The sequence below is a fragment of the Chiloscyllium plagiosum genome, chromosome 19, assembly GCF_004010195.1.
Source record: "Chiloscyllium plagiosum isolate BGI_BamShark_2017 chromosome 19, ASM401019v2, whole genome shotgun sequence".
In the NCBI taxonomy this organism is placed as follows: domain Eukaryota; kingdom Metazoa; phylum Chordata; class Chondrichthyes; order Orectolobiformes; family Hemiscylliidae; genus Chiloscyllium; species Chiloscyllium plagiosum.
In genome coordinates, this window is record NC_057728.1 from 48889595 (window position 1) to 48909213 (window position 19619).

Consider the following 19619-nt stretch of genomic DNA (forward strand, 5'->3'; position numbering starts at 1 on the left):
TCTTCTACCTTTGAGCCAGTTCTGTATCCAAATGGCTAGTTCTCCCTGTATTCCATGAGATTTAACCTTACTCACCAGTCTTCCATGGGGAACCTTGTCGAACGCCTTACTGAAGTCCATATAGATCACATCTACTGCTCTGCCCTCATCAATCTTCTTTGTTACTTTTTCAAAAAACTTTTTCAAGTTTGTGAGACATGATTTCCCACGCACAAAACCATGTTGACTATCCCTAATCAGTCCTTGCCTCTCCAAATACATGTACATCCTGTCCCTCAGGATTCCTTCCAACAACTTGCCCACCACCGAGATCAGGCCCACCGGTCTATAGTTCCCTGGCTTGTCTTTACCACCCTTCTTAAACAGTGGCACCACGTTTGCCAACCTCCGGCACCTCACCTGTGACTATCGATGATACAAATATCTCAGCAAGAGGCCCAGCAATCACTTCTCTAGCTTCCCAGAGTTCTTGGGTACACCTGATCAGATCCTGGGGATTTATCCACCTTTAACTGTTTCAAGACATCCAGCACTTCCTCCTCTATAATCTGGACATTATGCAAGATGCCACCATCTATTTCCCTACAGTCTATATCTTCCATATCCTTTTCCACAGTAAATACTGATGCAAAATATTCATTTAGTATCTCCCCCATTTTCTGTGGCTCCACACAAAGGATGCCTTGCTGATCCATAGAGGTATACAGCACAGAAACAAGCCCTTAGGTCCAAGTCATTCATGTCAACCAGATATCCTAAATTAATCTAGTCCAATTTGCCAGCATTTGGCCTATATCCTTCTAAATCCTTTCTATTGAGATAACCATCCAGATGCCTTTTAGATGTTGCAATTGTCCCAGCCTACACTAAATCCTCTGGCAGCTTGTTCCAGACACGAGCCGCCTTCAACGTAAAAAAGTCACCATTTAGATCTTTCTCCCCCTCACCTTAAACCTATGCTCTTCCCCACCCTGGAGAAAAGACCTTGTCTGTTTACCTTATCCATGCCCCTTATGATTTTATAAACCTTGAAATGGTCACTTGTCAGCCTCGGATGCCCCAGGGAAAATAGTCCAAGCCTATTCACCCTCTCCCTCTAGCTCAAACTCTTCCAACCCTGGCAACATTCTTGTAAGTCTTTTCCAAACCCTTTCAAGTTTCACAACGTTCTTTCTACAGCAAGGAATCGAGAATTGTACACAGCATTTCAAACGTAGCCGAACCAATGTCTTGTGCCACATCACCTCCCAACTCCTATATTCAACACACTGACCAATAAAGGCAAACATTCCAAAGTTAAGCAATATGAAATTGTAATGTTACAATGGAATGCTACACTCCAGAAATTGCTCGTGAATAACAGAACTGGAGCAAGTTATGACACACGTTTATTATCAGTTACACATTAAAACCACACTCCTTTTAACCCAACAACCAGTTTCAGTTTATCTGTTTAATGCAGCATAGTAAAACCACTAGTTAATGGTCACATCCAACACACAAAATTGCAAAAAAGAATTTCTACACTCTCCAAAAATGCAATGCAAACATTTAATATTTATAGCCCTGTAAATGCTTATTCAAAAGAGCCCTATGATGCAAAATATGCAAAAGGATGTCTATGTCACATAGCACATCTGTCAGGTACTATATTATTGCCCTACCTGTAACATTGCTAAAGACATGGCAGATTCAAAGATTTAATCAAACTTCTCAATGATCAGTTGCTTAATTCCTAAACTTATTACTCAAATCATTTGCAGATGGTCTGGGATAGGAAGAAACTGTATATGGTGAACAATCTATATACCAACAGAGCTGAAATTGATAGTGCTGTGGAAAGATTAACTTGTGCTATGGAGGATATTTTAAGCTAATCTTTCAAATGATGGACACAAAGTTTAAATATTAGAGAGAAAATAAAAAGGTGCATAGAGAACCAGGAAAAACAAATAGCCCAAGAGTTAAAGAACATGTCAGGAATAGAAGAGAACAGCGGGCAAATTTAAATGATCTAAGGCGATTTGGACTGCATGTAATATAGGCAGTGTGGCTGAGTGCTGCAGGTGCAATTTGCTACAAGAGATAATAGGCCTGGCTCAAATGGGGAGAATTAGAGCTGAAAATTGGTGCGGAGGTATTCAGGAACGTTAACCATATAAATTTCACAATAAAGTTATTTTGGAACTGTATCTTTAAATTGAAGGTAAATGAATGGAGTCATGCAACTTGCTCTGTAGTCTGCCTGACAGTGGCTTTGTGACTTGATAACAAATACAAGCAAAGTGTTGCAGAAAATCAGGTCTGACAAAATCTGTGAACACAGCTAACATTGACTCTAAAAAGAGTCTGCTTTGAAAATCAAGGAGGCTGGAAAAATGATGAGCTTTTTGTTGTTAAAAAAGGGGTGGAGAAGAAGGGCCAGGGCTTATACAGTTCATGGTAGGATGTTAAGGAGTGTTGTCTTGCTTTAAGAAGGTGAATGAAGGTACGTGGTTAATAATTGACCCTTGAAGATCCACATGTATGAAGCATCACAATTGGCTTGCTAAAACTCAATGTCATAGGCGTAAAGGGACAATAGCAGCATGGATACAAAATTAGCAAAGGGATAGAACATAGTAGTTTCAGAGAGGAAGGTCATATTCAGCACTTGGAACTATGAGCACTGATTTAAAAGAAAATACATTTATGTATTTTAAACATTATATATTGGCATGGGTAAATAGGACTTTTTCAAAACTTGCAGATGATATATAACTCATAACTGTGGTGAACAATGAAGATAGTAACAGACTTTTGGAGAATTGATTGGCTCAATTTTCAATGGGGTGAAATACAAATGTTTGTAGGTGGTATGGTAGGTTGCTATTTTAAACAAAAACAAATTGACTCGATTGATAAATGGATACAATACAAAAGCATGCAAAGCCTTTATACAACATGACTGAGGCCTCAGTTGAATAACTGATCAACTCTGTAGGACAAAAATCTTAGGGAGAATGTAGAAAGGATTCACCAGAATGGTACTGGGAATGATGAACCTCAGTTATGTGGAGAGGTTAGAGAAACTGGGGATATTTTCCTTAAAATAGAGAAATTTAAATGTAAACGTGCTAAAACCATTCACAAATTTGAAGAGTAACAGAAACACATTTCCAATGGAAGGAGGTTAGAAGAGACAGTATTAAAGAATCTTGGCAAAGAATCAGAGGAGATGGGAGGATTCTTGCATTTGTATGAAAACAAAATTATCGTGCTGTCGGCTAAGAACAGAAGAGTGGAACTAACTGGATACCTCTACAAAAATCACTGGTATTGACAATGTACCTTCTGTACTGCAACATTCTACATTTGTATAAAAACTAATCTAATACACAAGCTGCAAGATTTTATATATTTGACAATGAATTTGTGACACTACAAAATAATATAAAGTGCCACGTTATTTGTACTTAACTTTCTATTTTAAAAGGAGGACAGTTTAAGGTAAAAAAAATTGAGAATGCCTGAAAAATAAAATACTAAGGAAAGTTAAGCAATAATGAACAAAGCAGGTACCAATTTTTTAAACAAATGGTTCTAATACTGCTCACCATTTAACTACAGGGCAAACATATCTTGAGAATTACTTCTTTGACTTACCAGTTACAAGTGCAAGTCGCTCTATTCCAGAAAAGTCAGCATGTTCAATAGCCATAACACCTGCAGCACCAAACAACTGTTCAGGGTAATTATAAATAAGCTGTCTGAAACACAAATGGAAGGGTATTCATACAATTGCAATGAACTAAATAAAGACTTTTGAAAATAACAATGTTCTTAAATTAAAAATGTCAGTTCTACCTATTGATAAAACAATTAATTCCATGTTTTAGGATGCGATCCACCTTTTCTTTCATTTTCTCCTTTTCAGCCAGTTCGATTTCTGCAACTTTTGCAGTAGAATCCACCCGCACTCGGGAACCAAATATCTGTCAAAAGATAAACATGATCAAACTTAATAATAGAATTCTAATCATTACACATAGCAAAGATGAGTAACGTTTCATACGGATGACAGAAATTGAACATCCAAAGAATTCTCACACCTTAATCTTATCGGTATCCATACTAGTATTTGCTATCAGAATTTTCGCATTTTCAATTTTCTTGGGTTGGTTAACTCCAATTTTCTTATCCAAAAGAAAACCTGCAAATAATTGTACATAGTAATGAAAAAAATTAGACACAGCCTTGAAGAAATCTAAATAATGTTATTTTTAGAATTATCTGTAACTACTCTCTCCATAGAACACTATTACCATTTAATTTACAGCAAGGTGACAAAGTCTATTCCATCAATTATCAGTGAGCACAATGAAAAGGTTTATACTGATTACGACTTGTGTCATAGATTTAAGAAAACAACTGTGCAAATCATTTCCCTCATTTGTGTAACATAGCAATAAATATTCAACTATATAATATATTTTCAATATTCTATGCCACAGAGTGCTTTTAAACCATTCCAGAGAGATTTCAAACTTGAAACAAGAAATCCTGGAAGGAAGGTAAAGAAAGACAAGAAACAACTTTGTGGAAAGCCACAAAATGCACCCAAGAATATTATATAATCTGTGACCGACAGTGAATTATTTTTTCAAAGTGAATTTCATTTGGATTACAGCAACAGATGTTTCAAATATCAATGTACCTTTTTTTTTCAAATTCATCACCCAAATTCTACTTTCTAGACATTTATCTAGATTGTAACCTTTTCTAATGAATTATGAGCTAAATTACCTTCATCCAGGTAGGAATCAACTAAGCTCCCTCCAAGTTTCTTTATCACGTGAATAGCTTCAAGATTACCAGAACCTTTCAGTCTGACCACAGCGTCCACAGCCAGACTAGAAAAGTGATCTTTATAATGAGTAAGCAGCTTTGATGAGAGTGTGGTTCTTGCAATATTCATCAAGTCTTCATAAAATTTAGCTTCATCATCCCTAATAAAATGTAGTCACAGAAACATTATAAAAGCTATAAGAAAACAATAATAATAATTTATTTCAGCAACCTCATTTCAATTCTTTTAACCACATAATTATGCAAATTGATATAAAAAGCCCAAATGATTTAAGATCAAGTGATCCAACAAGTAAATAGTAAATATTTATGATAGTTGGTAATTCTCAGCTTTCTGAGCACAAAATACAAAGGCTTGAGTAGGACAAGTAACACTCACCCCACCCCAATAAGAACAGTAGTGATTGCGAACTAACAAGGTGCTAATTTGAAAATTAGCATTGGACTTAAGTTTGCACATTACAAAACTTGAATAATAAGTAAAGAATGAGACATTTCCTCAAAATACAATTATAAGGGTGCTACTGTTTTCCCTTTACATTTGACTGGTGAACAGTACGACAGACTATAAATTAGCATTATTAACTGGTGGTTTAAAAAACTTTTTTTTAAAATGTAGAAAATCTGAACCAGCTGAGATTTCTTCAGGCATCACTATACGTCTAAATCATGTACGTAGTTCAACACTGAAAATTTGGGTGCAGATTCTTTAATTTTACACTAAGCATTTTAAAAATAAATTATTTTGTATCTGGTCTGTAAAGATTTAAGCAGCAATCAATGGAATTCCAAAATTTTAGAACTGAAAATTTGTCAAAGGTATAACATTAGATGTTTTGCTTGCAACATTTAGCAATAACTTGAATCAGCAGCAAATTTTGAGCACTTCATTAAAGAAGATCCCTTTCCTTTCACACTTTTTGAAAAAATATAAGAGTACAAAAATCTCACCCATGATCCACTGCAGCTTTTTTCAAAGCATCTCTTGCTGCTTGGGTTGCTTTCCTCCAGCCAGAAATGATTGTCTGAGGATGAAGCTTTTTAGCAATAAGTAATTCTGCTTCCTAAGGGATAAGAAATAGCTACACAATCAATAGTGACTCTTAACAATGAATATAGTTTAATAGCAATTTTTACTGACAACTAACCAAGCATATGATCATAACATTCTCAATTCAACAACTGATTGGATTATTTATTTAGAAGCAGAAAATTATTCAGAAATATGGTGAGCAGTCCATAATTAAAGGCCCAAGACAGATCAAAACAAATTTGCAGTAAAAATGGTGATTGTACAGGACTTTTTTTTTTATATAAAAAAGGATAAGAGCAGATGCTCAAACATATAGAAATTGAGTTTTATCTGTTAATTAATTTGACCTAACCACATTATTATTCTGATGCATTAATCAGATTAGCACAGCAGCAATGATTCACTCTTAAATCAAGTTTCCAAATTTGATGACAAGACACAATGTGGAGGCAATGTGAATAATGAGAAATATTCTGACAGTATCATCTTGTACACCCTCTCGTGACATATAAAAAGTTGCATTTGTAGAAACAAAGTCCAAGGCTCTCCAACTTTCCTTTTTGTTGGCAAAAGTAAATGTACTCAGTCACTATAACCATTAAGAATAAATTAACAGGCAAATTCACATTAAGGATACTTACTTGAAAGAAAATTATATGCCAAATGCAATTGCACTTTCATTACGTTAGTTGACATTTCTTAAATGCCATCTTACTCTACTGAAATTGAATACAGTTGGTTCTGCCATAATGTGGTAGTTCCGTTTTCATGCAATCCCACATTATAAGAAAATCGTGTAATAGCAGCATCATTTCAACGAATGGGGCCGGAATCGCATTCTAACCAAGACCCACTTCAAACGTTCACACTACAGAAACAATATCCCCAATTTGTCAATCATGTTATAGCAAATTTGCATCAACGAAACGCGCATTATAGCAGAACAACCGGTTGTACTTTGGGTACATCCACTCAAGTCCAAGATTCTACCTGTGTCAATTAAAACTTCAATTTTAATTTTTTTTCAGCCCAGTGACATTTTTATTGAAAACTGTTTCTCAATAAACTAGTATAACCAACATCATCAGCACTCCTCAAGCTGCTTCAGACCCAAATTAAAAAGTGAGCTCTAAAATTAATGATACAGATTACCGTTAGCACAATCATACGAATCTCTGAACAAATGTCAGCTCAGGCACCCGAACACTCAGTTCTTCAATCTTTTATAACCAACTGAACGGAAAGAAATCCATCAGAAAAATGATACCTCAGACAATACAATATTTCCTTTACACTGCATTAGATATTATCTTGCTTGATACTCGAAAGCAGGTACACAGCACCATCATCAAGCCATAGTGATACCGTAAAACTCCACTATGTCTCAACTTCATATTCCCCAGCAGCCTTGACTATTACATTCACGTAGTCACTTCCACCTCTTAGTCAAGTTCACTAATATTAAAATTGCCTGACAGCAGGAACTCAAAGTTGTTTTCTTTTATTTCTGAGCATGTCCCCAGGTCTTCCCCACCTTGAAAGTCACATTAACCAAAGAAATTGGTGCTTCAAGACCACCTGCCCTTCAATTACTGTCAATTGAACATTACATTTCATTTTGGCAGTTTCCACGTTTCCTTCTGATCTTTCCATCCTTTGCAGATACTGCACAATCACATCCGAAATCATTTAAAAATCCATGAAATCCCTAATTACTTTGCTCCACCGATGCCCTGCTATCACAGTCCCTCATAGCAATTCCTCATCTTTAAAATAGCAACATCTATTTCTCCCAGAACTGGTACGCCACATTCTTCTCCACAAAAATGTATTCTAAATCCGCCATGCTTCCCAACTACCAATGTCAGACCTCCCACTCTCCTCCAATGACTTGGAGAAAACATTACCTATATATACACACCATATATAATTATCCTTTACTGCTTCTTATTGGAGTCTCTAAATAGTGTTTATGGAGAGCACAGGTCCTTCCTATCCATATTACTTTCCCACCATATGTAAAATCTTGCAAAGATTACCAATTGCAAAGTGTTTCTCTTTATTATTCAATAAATTTAAATTTCATACTTCCATGCAAAACAAAACACTAGGCCTGCAATTTGGAAAATATAGCAACTCAACAAAATTTGAAATATCCAATTATCAACTCAATGTTTCTGTACTTTACTCTGTTCAATTATCTGATTTTCATTAATCCAAAATTAATTTCCCTAACTCCTCTCAATTTACAACCAATTACTAATTTAACAAGCAGGCAAGTTCAATACAATTAACAGTTGTAAAAATATAGAAGTATTCTGATGACAACTTCTTGCAATTAGAAAAAAGAAAACATTTCACTTACTCTCAAGAGTTCAGCTGCTAACACTGTCACAGATGTAGTACCATCTCCAACTTCTTCATCTTGTACCTTGGACAGCTCTGTGTAAAAGATCACTCAATTAGCAAACCATCTCCATTAGAAACTCTCCAGCCAAGAGAGTGTTATTCAGCTACAATAATAATTGCTTTTCCTTCCCTACAGAACCCATTTTTTTTGCCAAAATTACTGATCAGCCAAGCTCCAATACAAAAAGCTGCAAACTAAATAACTAAAGAGAAAGTTATTTCAAATTAACTTATGTAAATTTGAACACAGCACACCAGTGTTGCCTTCAGCAATTATCTTATTTGCCTGTTTCTATGGGGGTTAACTGCCATGCTCTCTAAATTATCTTGTACCTTTTGGGAGAATCCCCTGCAAAAGTTCATCCAGTCAATTTGACATATATGTACGCTGGTACATTAGAAAGCAACAGCATAAAGCCTAAGCCAAAGAAATCTTCAACAGCCTCATTCACAGTTCTACGCAGAGGCAAATTAAGTTGAAGGCCAACAGGCCACATACAGTTTTTTTTTAAAAAAGGTCCTTTACAATTCTACTCTTGACTCCAAGAACACATTTCAAGGCTTATTCACAGCCTGTCTGCACAACTGATAACCTTATAAATTCACAGAGTCCCTACAGCTTGGAAGCAGGCCATTCGGCCAAACGAGTTCACACCAACTTGGAGGAGCATCCCTCCCAGACTCACCTGCCCTACACTATCCCTACAACCCCCACGGCTAATTCACCTAACCTACATATCCCCACAATCACGAGCAATTTAGCATGGCCAATGCACCTAACCTGCACATCTTTGGAGTGTGGAAGGAAACTGGAGCACCGGAGAAAACCCACGCAGACAACGGAAGAATGTGCAAACTCCACACAGACAGTCGCCTGAGGCTGGATTTGAACTGGGTCCCTGGCGCTGTGAGACAGCAGTGCTAACCATTGAGCCACCGTAATAACTTACCAACCAAAATTCTAGCCGCTGGATTATCAACACCAATAGCTTTAAGGATTGTTGCTCCATCATTGGTCACTGTCACAGAAGAATCTCTTCCACCACTCAGTAGAATCTTGTCCTAGAACAGGAAAATCAATTCCTTTGAATGGGATATCCAGTTTTAGAATAAATAACACCTTAACTACTAAGCACCCCAAAGAATATTCTCTCTTATAAATCTCCAATAATAAAATTAAACTGGAATGTAAATAACAATAAAAAGCCCGATCTCAGGTAAGCTATAAGCTTACTAAATAAAAGTGTAAACTTTTAAAGTGTGAATTTTGCTACTTACCATGCCTTTTGGACCCAAAGTACTTTTAACCAAATCTCCAACTGCAATGGCCCCAATAAAAGATGACTGAAACAAAGCATACACATCATGTTGAAAATATTTTGTCCAAAGCAAAGTATAATTATAGTTTTGCAATGTTGAAGAAAAATATTCATAGTCTGATATCCAGTGATCAATTCAGTTCCAGATCTGATCACTCTCCAACATGCCACTATAGAATGCATGTGATTGTCAAATAAATTTAGGACTCAAATGAAGTTGCAGAACATTCTTAAAATAAACTTTGTTGTTTTTTTCTTCTTGACACATCATGGTGGGGTACAATGAACTAAACAGAAATGTTCCCAGACCACCTGCCCAATTATTGACCCGAACAATAATTCCTCAAGTTTCACACACACGATTACGTAGAGATTTTGAAGATATGAAACAGACTGCTCATTAGTTACTCCAATAAGGTAGTGCACATTTGAGGCTGTGTAAAAACATATAAAAGGTACGACACTCTGAACTGAATAAAGTGGAGCACACAGAAAATTTAGAAAATTGCTTCAGAATATCAACAAGGACTGAAAAGTTTCAAAGCGCATAGAGATCAACCACCTATACTAATCAAAATAAAACCAAACCTTCATTTAAGCAGATAGGGCTGATAAGGTTATTGTTGAAAAAGATAGCCATGATTCCACTTTAATGCCTACAAATATTTTCAGCAAACCACATTACCCACCGATGCTACAATTTTGCTTTTAATTTTTTTCCCCCCACACTAAATGTGTCTTGCTAGATGTATTATTCCAAAATGCCAATATGAACATTGAAAAGCTATTAATTTAAGCATTATTTGGACTGCTTACCAGACGTGCTGTCTCAGCTTTTTCTTCATCAGCTCCAGCTTTGAAGATGTTCACAGGGGCAAATGAAAGGGAAGCCTAACAAAACAATTCAACTTCAAATTAATATTACAAATTTCAATTATAAAAGAAGTACTTTCAAATGACTAAATTACCATAGCCACAGCATTTTGTATTTTCAAATACAGAGCACTATCTTGTTGAAAAGTTGAACTACCTTTATTTGCACTTGAACCACTGTATTGCTTGAGTAATGTCAATCAAGTGTATGCATGTCAGATTTAAGCGCAAGAATTTGAAAACTTCCAAGTTAAGCTGCAGTTCTCAAAGGAATGTAACTGGGCAACTCTAGTCATAAGACTACAGCAATTTCACTAAGTTAGTAAAAATACATAAGAAAACTGAAAACAGATAATGAAATTACTTTTTGCCCTAGGAGCAGATCAACAAACTCTCATCTCAGCTTTTATCACCTCAAAATGTTCTTCAGGGTGGCTTCCCATCGTCCACACTTGAAAAACCTGATCTGAACCATAACTCTGTAACGCGTACCTTAACTTGTAATATCTATCACTGACCTATGTTTGTTCCAATTGCATAAATATGCATACTTAATCCTTGTGTTCAATTTTTTTCTTCTTCTTAATGGTTTCATTCTTTTCTCTCTCTCTCAACAACCACCGCCAGCCTCCTTATGCAAGAAAGGACATAACTGCATTAGAAGCAGTTCAGAGAAGGTTCATGCCACTCATTCTTAGGATTAAGTGCTTATTTTATGTAGAAAGGTTGAATAGGTTGAGCCTATTGCCAGTGGAGTTTAGAGGAATGTGTGGCATCTTAGTGAAAAATAAGATCCATACAAATACGTAAGAGAAGACGAGTACATAAAAGTTAAGGCCACAATCAAATCAGCTTCAAAGACACAGCAGACATAAGCTCCAAATTCATTAGTTCATAACCCACAGAGAGCACTTCAATTATTCAAATTCGGGCCTCCTGTACATACAACATTCCTAAAGGCCTGGCACTCAACTTGGAACTCCATAAACAAACATGTAGAGTTAGACCCATATACCAAACACTAAAAATCAAAACCAGGTATGATTCCACCCACCTCAACAAACCAGGACACACAAATAGCAAGCAGAACAGAACACCAATGCTTCACTGGAGGTGTACTGATGTTACCGAGTATGGTGACAAAACGTCTGCAAACAAACTTACCAGGTCTGCAAGCAAGTCAACAACCTCATGCAATATTTCCTTCAGCCCAACACTGACAGTAATATCACTAACTGTCTCTGCTCTACGTTAGCCAAGTCCTTTCTCCTCTTTCAGACTCATCTTGGTTTTGTTGGCTGTGAACTTTTATAAACTAATCCATTTTCTCTAGATTCTACAAATTTGGCTCAAAGAAAACATCATCTCTGCACCATGTCCAGTGCAATCACATTTCTTACAGTGCAGTGGCCAGAGTGACATGTTGTAAACCCACCATTTAATAAGTTCTGACATAACTTATGGGCGGCACGGTGACACAGTGGTTAGCACTGCTGCCTCACAGTGCCTGAGACCCGGGTTCAATTCCCGCCTCAGGCGACTGACTGTGTGGAGTTTGCACATTCTCCCTGTGTCTGCGTGGGTTTCCTCCGGGTGCTCCGGTTTCCTCCCACAGTCCAAAGATGTGCAGGTCAGGTGAATTGGCTATGCTAAATTGCCCGTAGTGTTAGGTAAGGGGTAAATGTAGGGGTATGGGTGGGTTGCGCTTCGGCGGGTCGGTGTGGACATGTTGGGCCGAAGGGCCTGTTTCCACACTGTAATGTATTGCAATCTAATCTAAAAACTTTAGATTAGATGTGAAAAAGGGTCACCTGACACAAAACATTAACTTTGCTTTCTCTGCATAGGTGCTGCCATACTTGCTGAACTTTTCCAGCAACTTGTGCGTTTTTTTGTTTCTGATTGACAGCATCCAAAGATATGCAGCTTAGGTGAACTGGCTATGCTAAATGGACTGTAGTGTTAGGTGAAGGGGTAAATGCAGGGGAAATGAGTCTAGGTGGGTTTCTCTTCAGAGGGTCGGTGTGGACTTGTTGGGCTGAAGAGCCTGTTTCCACACTAAGTAATCTAACCTAATCATCCGCAGTACTTTCGGGTTTTTAAAATAACTTTAGACTTAAGTGGAGCACAAACAGGGACCGGTTGGGCTTTTGTTTGTGTGCTGTATACCCAATGCAACTTACCACCTTTTAAACGTTGCTCGGCCCTGCTAATACTCTATTCCTGAAGAAGGGCTAATGCCCGAAACGTCGATTCTCCTGTTCCCTGGATGCTGCCTGACCTGCTGCGCTTTTCCAGCAACACATTTCCATCTCTGATCTCCAGCATCTGCAGACCTCACTTTCTCCTCAATACTCTATTCTATGCCTCAACAACCTGGGTAAGAGACTGGGGTCGTTGATTTAAAAGAAAATGCAAGGGGTAGTTGTTTCCTGGTTCAACTTAATTCACAATTTGAGCACAGCGCGGAAGAGGCTGTGCCTGCGCGCACACTTCCAGGATGAAGCTCCACCCTCAGGAGTGCTAGAACTTTCGGCGATGCGGCTTTTGTCCCAGAGCTGGGGATCGGTGGTGACACTCCGCCCGACACGTGGAGGGGATAAAGGAGCGGCCAGAGGGCGGGGGCTTTCTCGGCCCCGGATTTGTTTCGAATTTAATTGTCCTCCTCAACCAGAGCCGATTCCGGCGCTTCCGGCCTCAAGTCTCTTCCCAATCTTCCCTCCTCACACACACACACAGATACGAAGCTCCCATCCCAGCGGTGAAAAGCTGTTGAGGGGGCAGGGAGTGGGGGACGTCGACCCCGGGGATGGGGTGGGGTACCGGGCCACCGGGAATATGCCCAACACGTGCTCGACCGAGAAGATCAAAGATTCAACTTGCCTCCGTTAACCCGCTTTTCAAAACGGGGGAGGAGGAGGAGGGTAGGCTGCTGGAGGGGGTGGGAGAGACTCCCAGGCGGTGTGTGGGGACTCGGACTGCAGGCACCTACCATGTCGGGAGCTCGAGCGTCGTCGTCTGCTCAGACTCGACCCAACCGCCGGAAGTTGCGACCTCCCCTGACCCGGAAGTTGTCCGCGCCTGCGGGAGCCCGGATGGAGGTCCCGCTGAAGGCCGCATAGACTCTAACGGAACCACCTTGTTCTCGACCCAAGAGAAATTTATTGTCACCTGTACTTTTAGACGAAAAATACAGCGAATAGTTCTACAAGTCCGACCAGCACGGCACCTTCATCAATGACAAAAGCCATGCTTAACAGAAACAAAATAAAATTAAGACGAAGTTTATCCCATGTATCACGATGTGGAGGTGCCGGTGTTAGTGGAGAATGGTTTTAAAAAAATCACAACTGCAGGTTATAGTTCCAAGAGGTTATTTAGAAGTACTAGCTTTCGGAGCGCTGTTCCTTCATCAGGTAGCTGGTGAAAGAGCAGCGTTCTGAAAGCCAGTACTTCCAAATAAATCTGTTAGGTCTATAACCCGCAGTTATGTGAATTTTCAGACCTGGTGAGTGATTTTTAACTCTGCTCGCCTGCTGCTTACCCCACACAATGCAAGATCCAAAAAACTCAATTTTTTACAATCCCGACTGTGGAAACAGACCCTTTGGACCAATAAGTCCACACCTAAACATTGTGGAGAAAGTGAGGTCTGCAGATGCTGGAGATCAGAGCTGAAAATGTGTTGCTGGAAAACCGCAGCAGGTCAGGCAGCAACCAGGGAACAGCCCCAGCCTGTTCAGCCTCTCCCTGGAGCTCAGATCCTCCAACCCTGGCAACATCCTTGTAAATCTTTTCTGAATCCTTTCAAGTTTCACAACATCTTTCTGATAGGAAGGAGACCAGAATTGCACGCAATATTCCAACAGTGGCCTGACCAATGTCCTGTACAGCCGCAACATGACCTCCCAATTCCTGTACTCAATACTCTGACCAATAAAAGAAAGCATACCAAACGCCTTCTTCACTATCCTATTTACCTGTGACTCCACTTTCAAGGAGCTATGAACCTGCACTCCAAGGTCTCTTTGTTCAGCAACACTCCCTAGGACCTGACCATTAAGTGTATAAGTCCTGCTAAGAATTGCTTTCCAAAAATACAGCACCTCACATTTGTCTGAATTAAATTCCATCTGCCACTTCTCACCCCATTGGCCCATCTGGTCCAGATCCTGTTGTAATCGGACGTAACCCTCTTTGCTGTCCACTACACCTCCAATTTTGGTGTCATCTGCAAACTTACTAACTGTACCTTTTATGCTCGCATCCAAATCAGACCCGGGTCCCTGGTTCTGTGAGGCAGCGGTGCTAACCACTGTGCCGCCCCCAAAAGAAAACCAAATCTCATAGATCATGTCACATGCTTCCTGAAGTTATGCTTTCTAAACATTCACTACCACATAATTAAAACAGAACTAATTGGCAGATAAACAGAAGAATTATCAGGTGAACTATCAGATACCAATATTAAATGCTTGTGCCAACTAGTGATTCAGATATGATTAACTGCCAGTCCCCATTCTGCCACTACATTAGGACTCAAATCCCTTAAAGTTACAGATTTTGCTGGAGTGTTAGTAAAAACTAAAACATTGTTCATCTAGTTAATCTCCAAGCATTCTCCTAGTTCTAATTATTCTGTTGGAGGGCAGGGTGAGTGCTGGGGGACAAATAATGTTAATAGTTCAGATAAAGTGATCGTAACATGAGAATGGCAGAGCATTAGTATGTCCAACTGCCAAACTGGAAAAAACAACAGTCTCAAAGGGGTGGGGGAAGGGGAGAGACGGTGACAGAGAGTGTAACAAGCAAAGCTAAAAGAAAGGAAAGGCATGGCTGCCACTCTCACATTCTAATTACTTTTCCAGTTTGCTCCCAGCTCTGGCATTAGCAGTGGTTAGATTCTAGTAATGAGCTTTTTCTTCTGGTCACTTATAGCGCATCAGGTCATTTCTTCCTATTCTGACATTATCCGTCCTAGAATGCTAGATAAGTGGCATTCTGACCAAATTTACAGGCCATGATGCTTTGCAGCATGAGAGGAGGAAGGAGAGAAAAAAAAAGAAAAATCAAAATGGCAAAAAGAAATTATGTGGAGAGTGTTGAACTCATTACTCATGATTTACAGAAAGCTGAGAGTAGTCTATCACTCCCCCTACTTGTGTTGGAGTGATTGCCAAATCCCTGAGATGAACAATCACACCATTCTATCCAATTTCATCTTAGCTATCCACCAGGCCTTTAATTTTAATTTTCTAAAATGTGTGCGCCTCCCTTTTTCCGCAATACTGTGATAAAACCAGTTTACCAACAGAACAGTCACCAATGAATCCAAAGCCTTCATGCTTTCTCTGTATGGCGTCTTGGAGTCAAGCTGCAGGATGTAATCTTTCCAAAGCCCTCAAACACACTTTTAAAGTCTTCATCCGACAGATCCAGTTGAACAGACTTGACACAAATTCTGTTAAATGCACTAGCTTCCTCTGCAAGCGGGCTATGATTGGTTGAGCTTGTGCCACGCTACTCAGTCTGCCAACCTTAATGTTTCTAAGTGCTGAGGCAGTGGATTAATTAGGTTATTAGCCACCCTCCACTCACGTGAGAGATGTCATTAATTATGTTATTTCCCTGACCATCCCCCCCCACCACCCCACGACTCAGCTTTGTCTCCCTCCACCCCATCAGAAGTGCATTAGTTAGTTAGGTTACACGTCCCCTCCCCACCCCAGGGTTGATCAGGTAGTGAAAACAAGAACAGAAATTGCTGGAGAAACTCAGGTCTGGCAGCATACATGGAGATAAAGTAGAGTTAATGTTTCGAGTCCAGCCTTGAGAGGGGTCACTAGACTTGAAGCATTTACACTACTTTACATATGCTGTCAGACCTGCTTCGTTTCTCCAGGTTTTCTGTTTTTATTTCAAATCTTCAGCATCCAGGTTACCTAGTTAGTGAGGTACCCTACCTCTTTCTGAGGTTAAGACAGTGGGTTAGGCGAAAGTGAGTACACCAGATGCTGGAGATCAGAGTCAAGAGTAGCGTGGTGCTGGAAAGGCACAGCAGGTTAGGCAGCATCCGAGGAGCAGTAAAATCAATGTTTTGGGCCAAAGGCCTTCATCAAGAATCAAAGTTAGTTAGACAGATACCCTCCTGCCATTCCCAGGGTTGAGTTTTCTAAGTATCCTCCAATAAGACCCCACTTCACCTCCATTTCCCAGCTGCAGAGCCCCTTCCAGTTATATAGTTCAGATTTGCTTGCCATGTGTCCTAGCCTGGCACTGATGGCTTTATCAGTCTCCACTATATTGCCTCTCTCTCACCCACTGAGGGGCAGCTTTCCACAATAGGAATGAATGTGAACAATGCGTCTGGAGATAGTTATTATTCAGCACAAAAAAAGGTTTATTAATCATACACTGTTAAGTACAATGCTCGTTTTGAATGATGCAGCTTATTCCACAGGGAACCTCCAAGAGCTGTTAAACACTGAAGCTCTAGGCAGCTGCCAAATACACAAACAATGATTTGTTTTAAAAAATTTGGTTTTACTTCAAAACTAGAGGACTCTTGTAAACCAGGTAATGTGTTGCAATTATAACTGTTTGTAAAATCATCATTCTTATGCTACAAAATGTTTTACAATATTGGCACTTCTGACATTTGACAACCTCAGGCACAAAATATATGGGTATTCCTTAAAACCAACAATTTTGGCAAATCAGTACCTGAAATTCAAATAATATAAAATGGTAACTTCTAACTAATTTTTGTTTGGAGTATATTTCATACTCGATTATGACAAAGAGCAATGCAAGAAAACATGGAATGTTTGCAACTCAAACACCAAAGGGGGTAAAATACATATAGAAAAATGTACAACAAAGTTAAGTATTGATGTGCGCCACTCTGAGCTTGTACTATTTTTTGTGTCCTATGTAAAAATAATTTTAAACTATTTTACTACTTTTATACAATCACTACATTTATGCAAGACTATCATTTTATAATGCTTGTTAGAAAATTTTACAGTATTGTACAATACAAAAATAGCCAAGCAATATTAAATGTAAGTTTTCATCCTTTAGTGTACTTTATAGTCGAGGAATTTAAGTTCCCTGTTTCTTCTTTGCAATTATGAAATGGCACCAACACTGACTGAAGGTTTAATATGACCAATTACTAATCATATCAAAAGTATTCTAATTTTCAGTTAGACAAAAGGGCAACTCCATTTTCAGAATGTGATTCTATTTAACAAATTAGACCTGAATGAAACTGGTAAAAGAAAATGAGCTATTCTAAGCAAAGGTAGAAACATTGATAGCGAAGTATTTTGAACATGATGGCTGCAAGGCACAAACATGATGTTTAAATCTTGTTCAAAACAATCCTTTGAAACTAAGGATATACTGCATGATACATCCTCAGCAATGTTACACTACTGCCTGGTTGAAGTGATTAATGCACATTTATACATGGATTCTGGTGGCAAAGTCAAGTTGTATACCAGCATCAGTTAGGGCTAATGAAACACATACCAATCTTAATAGAAACTGCAGAAAATAAATTTAGTAAGGTATGCCATTTGCCTGCAAAGAATATACATACCATATAAAGATCTGTAAGATTACTGGAAAAGCCCACAAAGTAGTAGATCTAAATATTTGCATTCATGTCATATTCATGGGAGCGGCATTTCATTCCAATACAGGTGAAAGGAATTAGTACCGTAAAAGTTATCAGGTTCTAAAACCCAGACAAAAAGGGTGTTCTTATGGAGTTCCTGCTCTGCATGAATTCCCTTTAAACAGGTATAGCATGTAAGGCTCAACATATTCCTATAACTTTTCCTTAATTCAATCTATTAACTTGTTAGATTTTAGAAAAGAGAACTCAGTCTGTCTCTTTATTTAACAAAGGTGCAACTAAACAAAATAGTGCTTCCTAGGCTCACATTGGCAGGTCAGTACTATTATGTCTTGTTTTTCTTGCTGTTCCATCATCTCTTGGCAGTGCTTTCTGTAAGTTTGACATAGCAGCAGTCTTTTCTATGTCTATCATAGCATATAATTCCGTTCGCCTGGTCGGAGTCTGTGGAAGTGGAGTAGTGGGTGTTTTTGGAGTCTGTGGATTATCCGAATCACTACCACCTTCCAAGTCAACTTGAATGTAGTTCAGCTGCCTATGTTCAAGACTTGGTCGTCTTATATCAAAATTAAAAACACTTGGGGAACAATCCAGTTGTCGTAAAAAATCAACCTTGTGTATGTTAGGCTGAACAGTTACATTCTCTGTATTGACATAGTTGTGCATTTGATCAAGATTAGTGTGGTAACCGTTTTGAGAAGGTGTCTTTGGTCCCAAACTATCTTCTTCATCTCTGCTTAGTTTGCGTACTTCCCACACTGGAGGCAACGAAGGCAAGTTTTCATAATTCAAGAGTGCAGTCCTTCTCTGAGCAGAATTGTTTATATTCTGAGCATCTGTACCATTATTTGACATTAGTCTACTCCGTCTGCCTCCTGAGGCATTGGGGATTGACAGACCATTAAGATTTTCAAACACTAGTTTATTAGTAGACGGTGCTTCTTTGCGCTCATCACTGTCATAACCAGTGTCCCAATCAGTACAATTAGTGCCACTGCCATTTGTCTGTTCATTTCCAAGGGCTTCCTGTCTCTCCTTTTCCATTTGTTGCATTTGTACAGGAGTTGGTCCCAAAACAAACTTAACACCTTCAGGTTCAAAGACAACTTGTGGGTTTCTCTCTTCCGCTGAACAGCAATGATCTCCTAGTTCTCTGTTGACATCACCATTTAAGGGCTGGAGTTCCACTGATGTTTGCACAGTGGATCTGTTCTTTAGTTCTTCATGTACACCAGAGGTATTGACATATGTATGGACCTGTGAACAGATGAAATGCAAAGACATAAGCAGCCATGTTGAAAGAGCCATGTAAAAGCATGAACCATACACTGAGGAAAAAAACCACCAAAATTACAGCAACAATGTCTTCTTAGTCAAGTATAGACAGTCCCAAGGTTATGAATGAGTTCTGTTGTTGACATTATATGCAATTTCAAACACAATACAGCACAATATAAATTAGCCATTTGTAAGTACGAGCAAACATTCGCAT

The 19619-nt window shown here is 38.9% G+C and overlaps 2 protein-coding genes across 3 annotated transcripts in view; both read right to left on the minus strand.

The window, feature by feature from the left end:
* cct2 (chaperonin containing TCP1, subunit 2 (beta)) overlaps positions 1-13577 on the minus strand; it is an 18787-nt gene extending 5210 nt beyond the window's left edge. Inside the window, exons 1-10 of the mRNA XM_043709772.1 lie at positions 13475-13577; positions 10426-10500; positions 9569-9634; positions 9241-9352; positions 8247-8323; positions 5800-5912; positions 4786-4988; positions 4092-4192; positions 3847-3974; positions 3646-3749 (exon numbers count right to left, since the gene is read on the minus strand). Of these exons, the coding sequence (XP_043565707.1) occupies positions 3646-3749; positions 3847-3974; positions 4092-4192; positions 4786-4988; positions 5800-5912; positions 8247-8323; positions 9241-9352; positions 9569-9634; positions 10426-10500; positions 13475-13477 (982 nt within the window). The 5' untranslated portion in view covers positions 13478-13577. The remainder of the gene's footprint in view (positions 1-3645; positions 3750-3846; positions 3975-4091; positions 4193-4785; positions 4989-5799; positions 5913-8246; positions 8324-9240; positions 9353-9568; positions 9635-10425; positions 10501-13474) is intronic.
* Positions 13578-16858: 3281 nt separating this feature from the next.
* frs2a (fibroblast growth factor receptor substrate 2a) overlaps positions 16859-19619 on the minus strand; it is an 81255-nt gene continuing 78494 nt past the window's right edge. For both annotated transcript variants that reach the window (XM_043709773.1, XM_043709774.1), the window contains one exon: positions 16859-19384. In XM_043709773.1, coding sequence (XP_043565708.1) covers positions 18431-19384 — 954 coding nt within the window. In that variant the 3' untranslated portion in view covers positions 16859-18430. The remainder of the gene's footprint in view (positions 19385-19619) is intronic.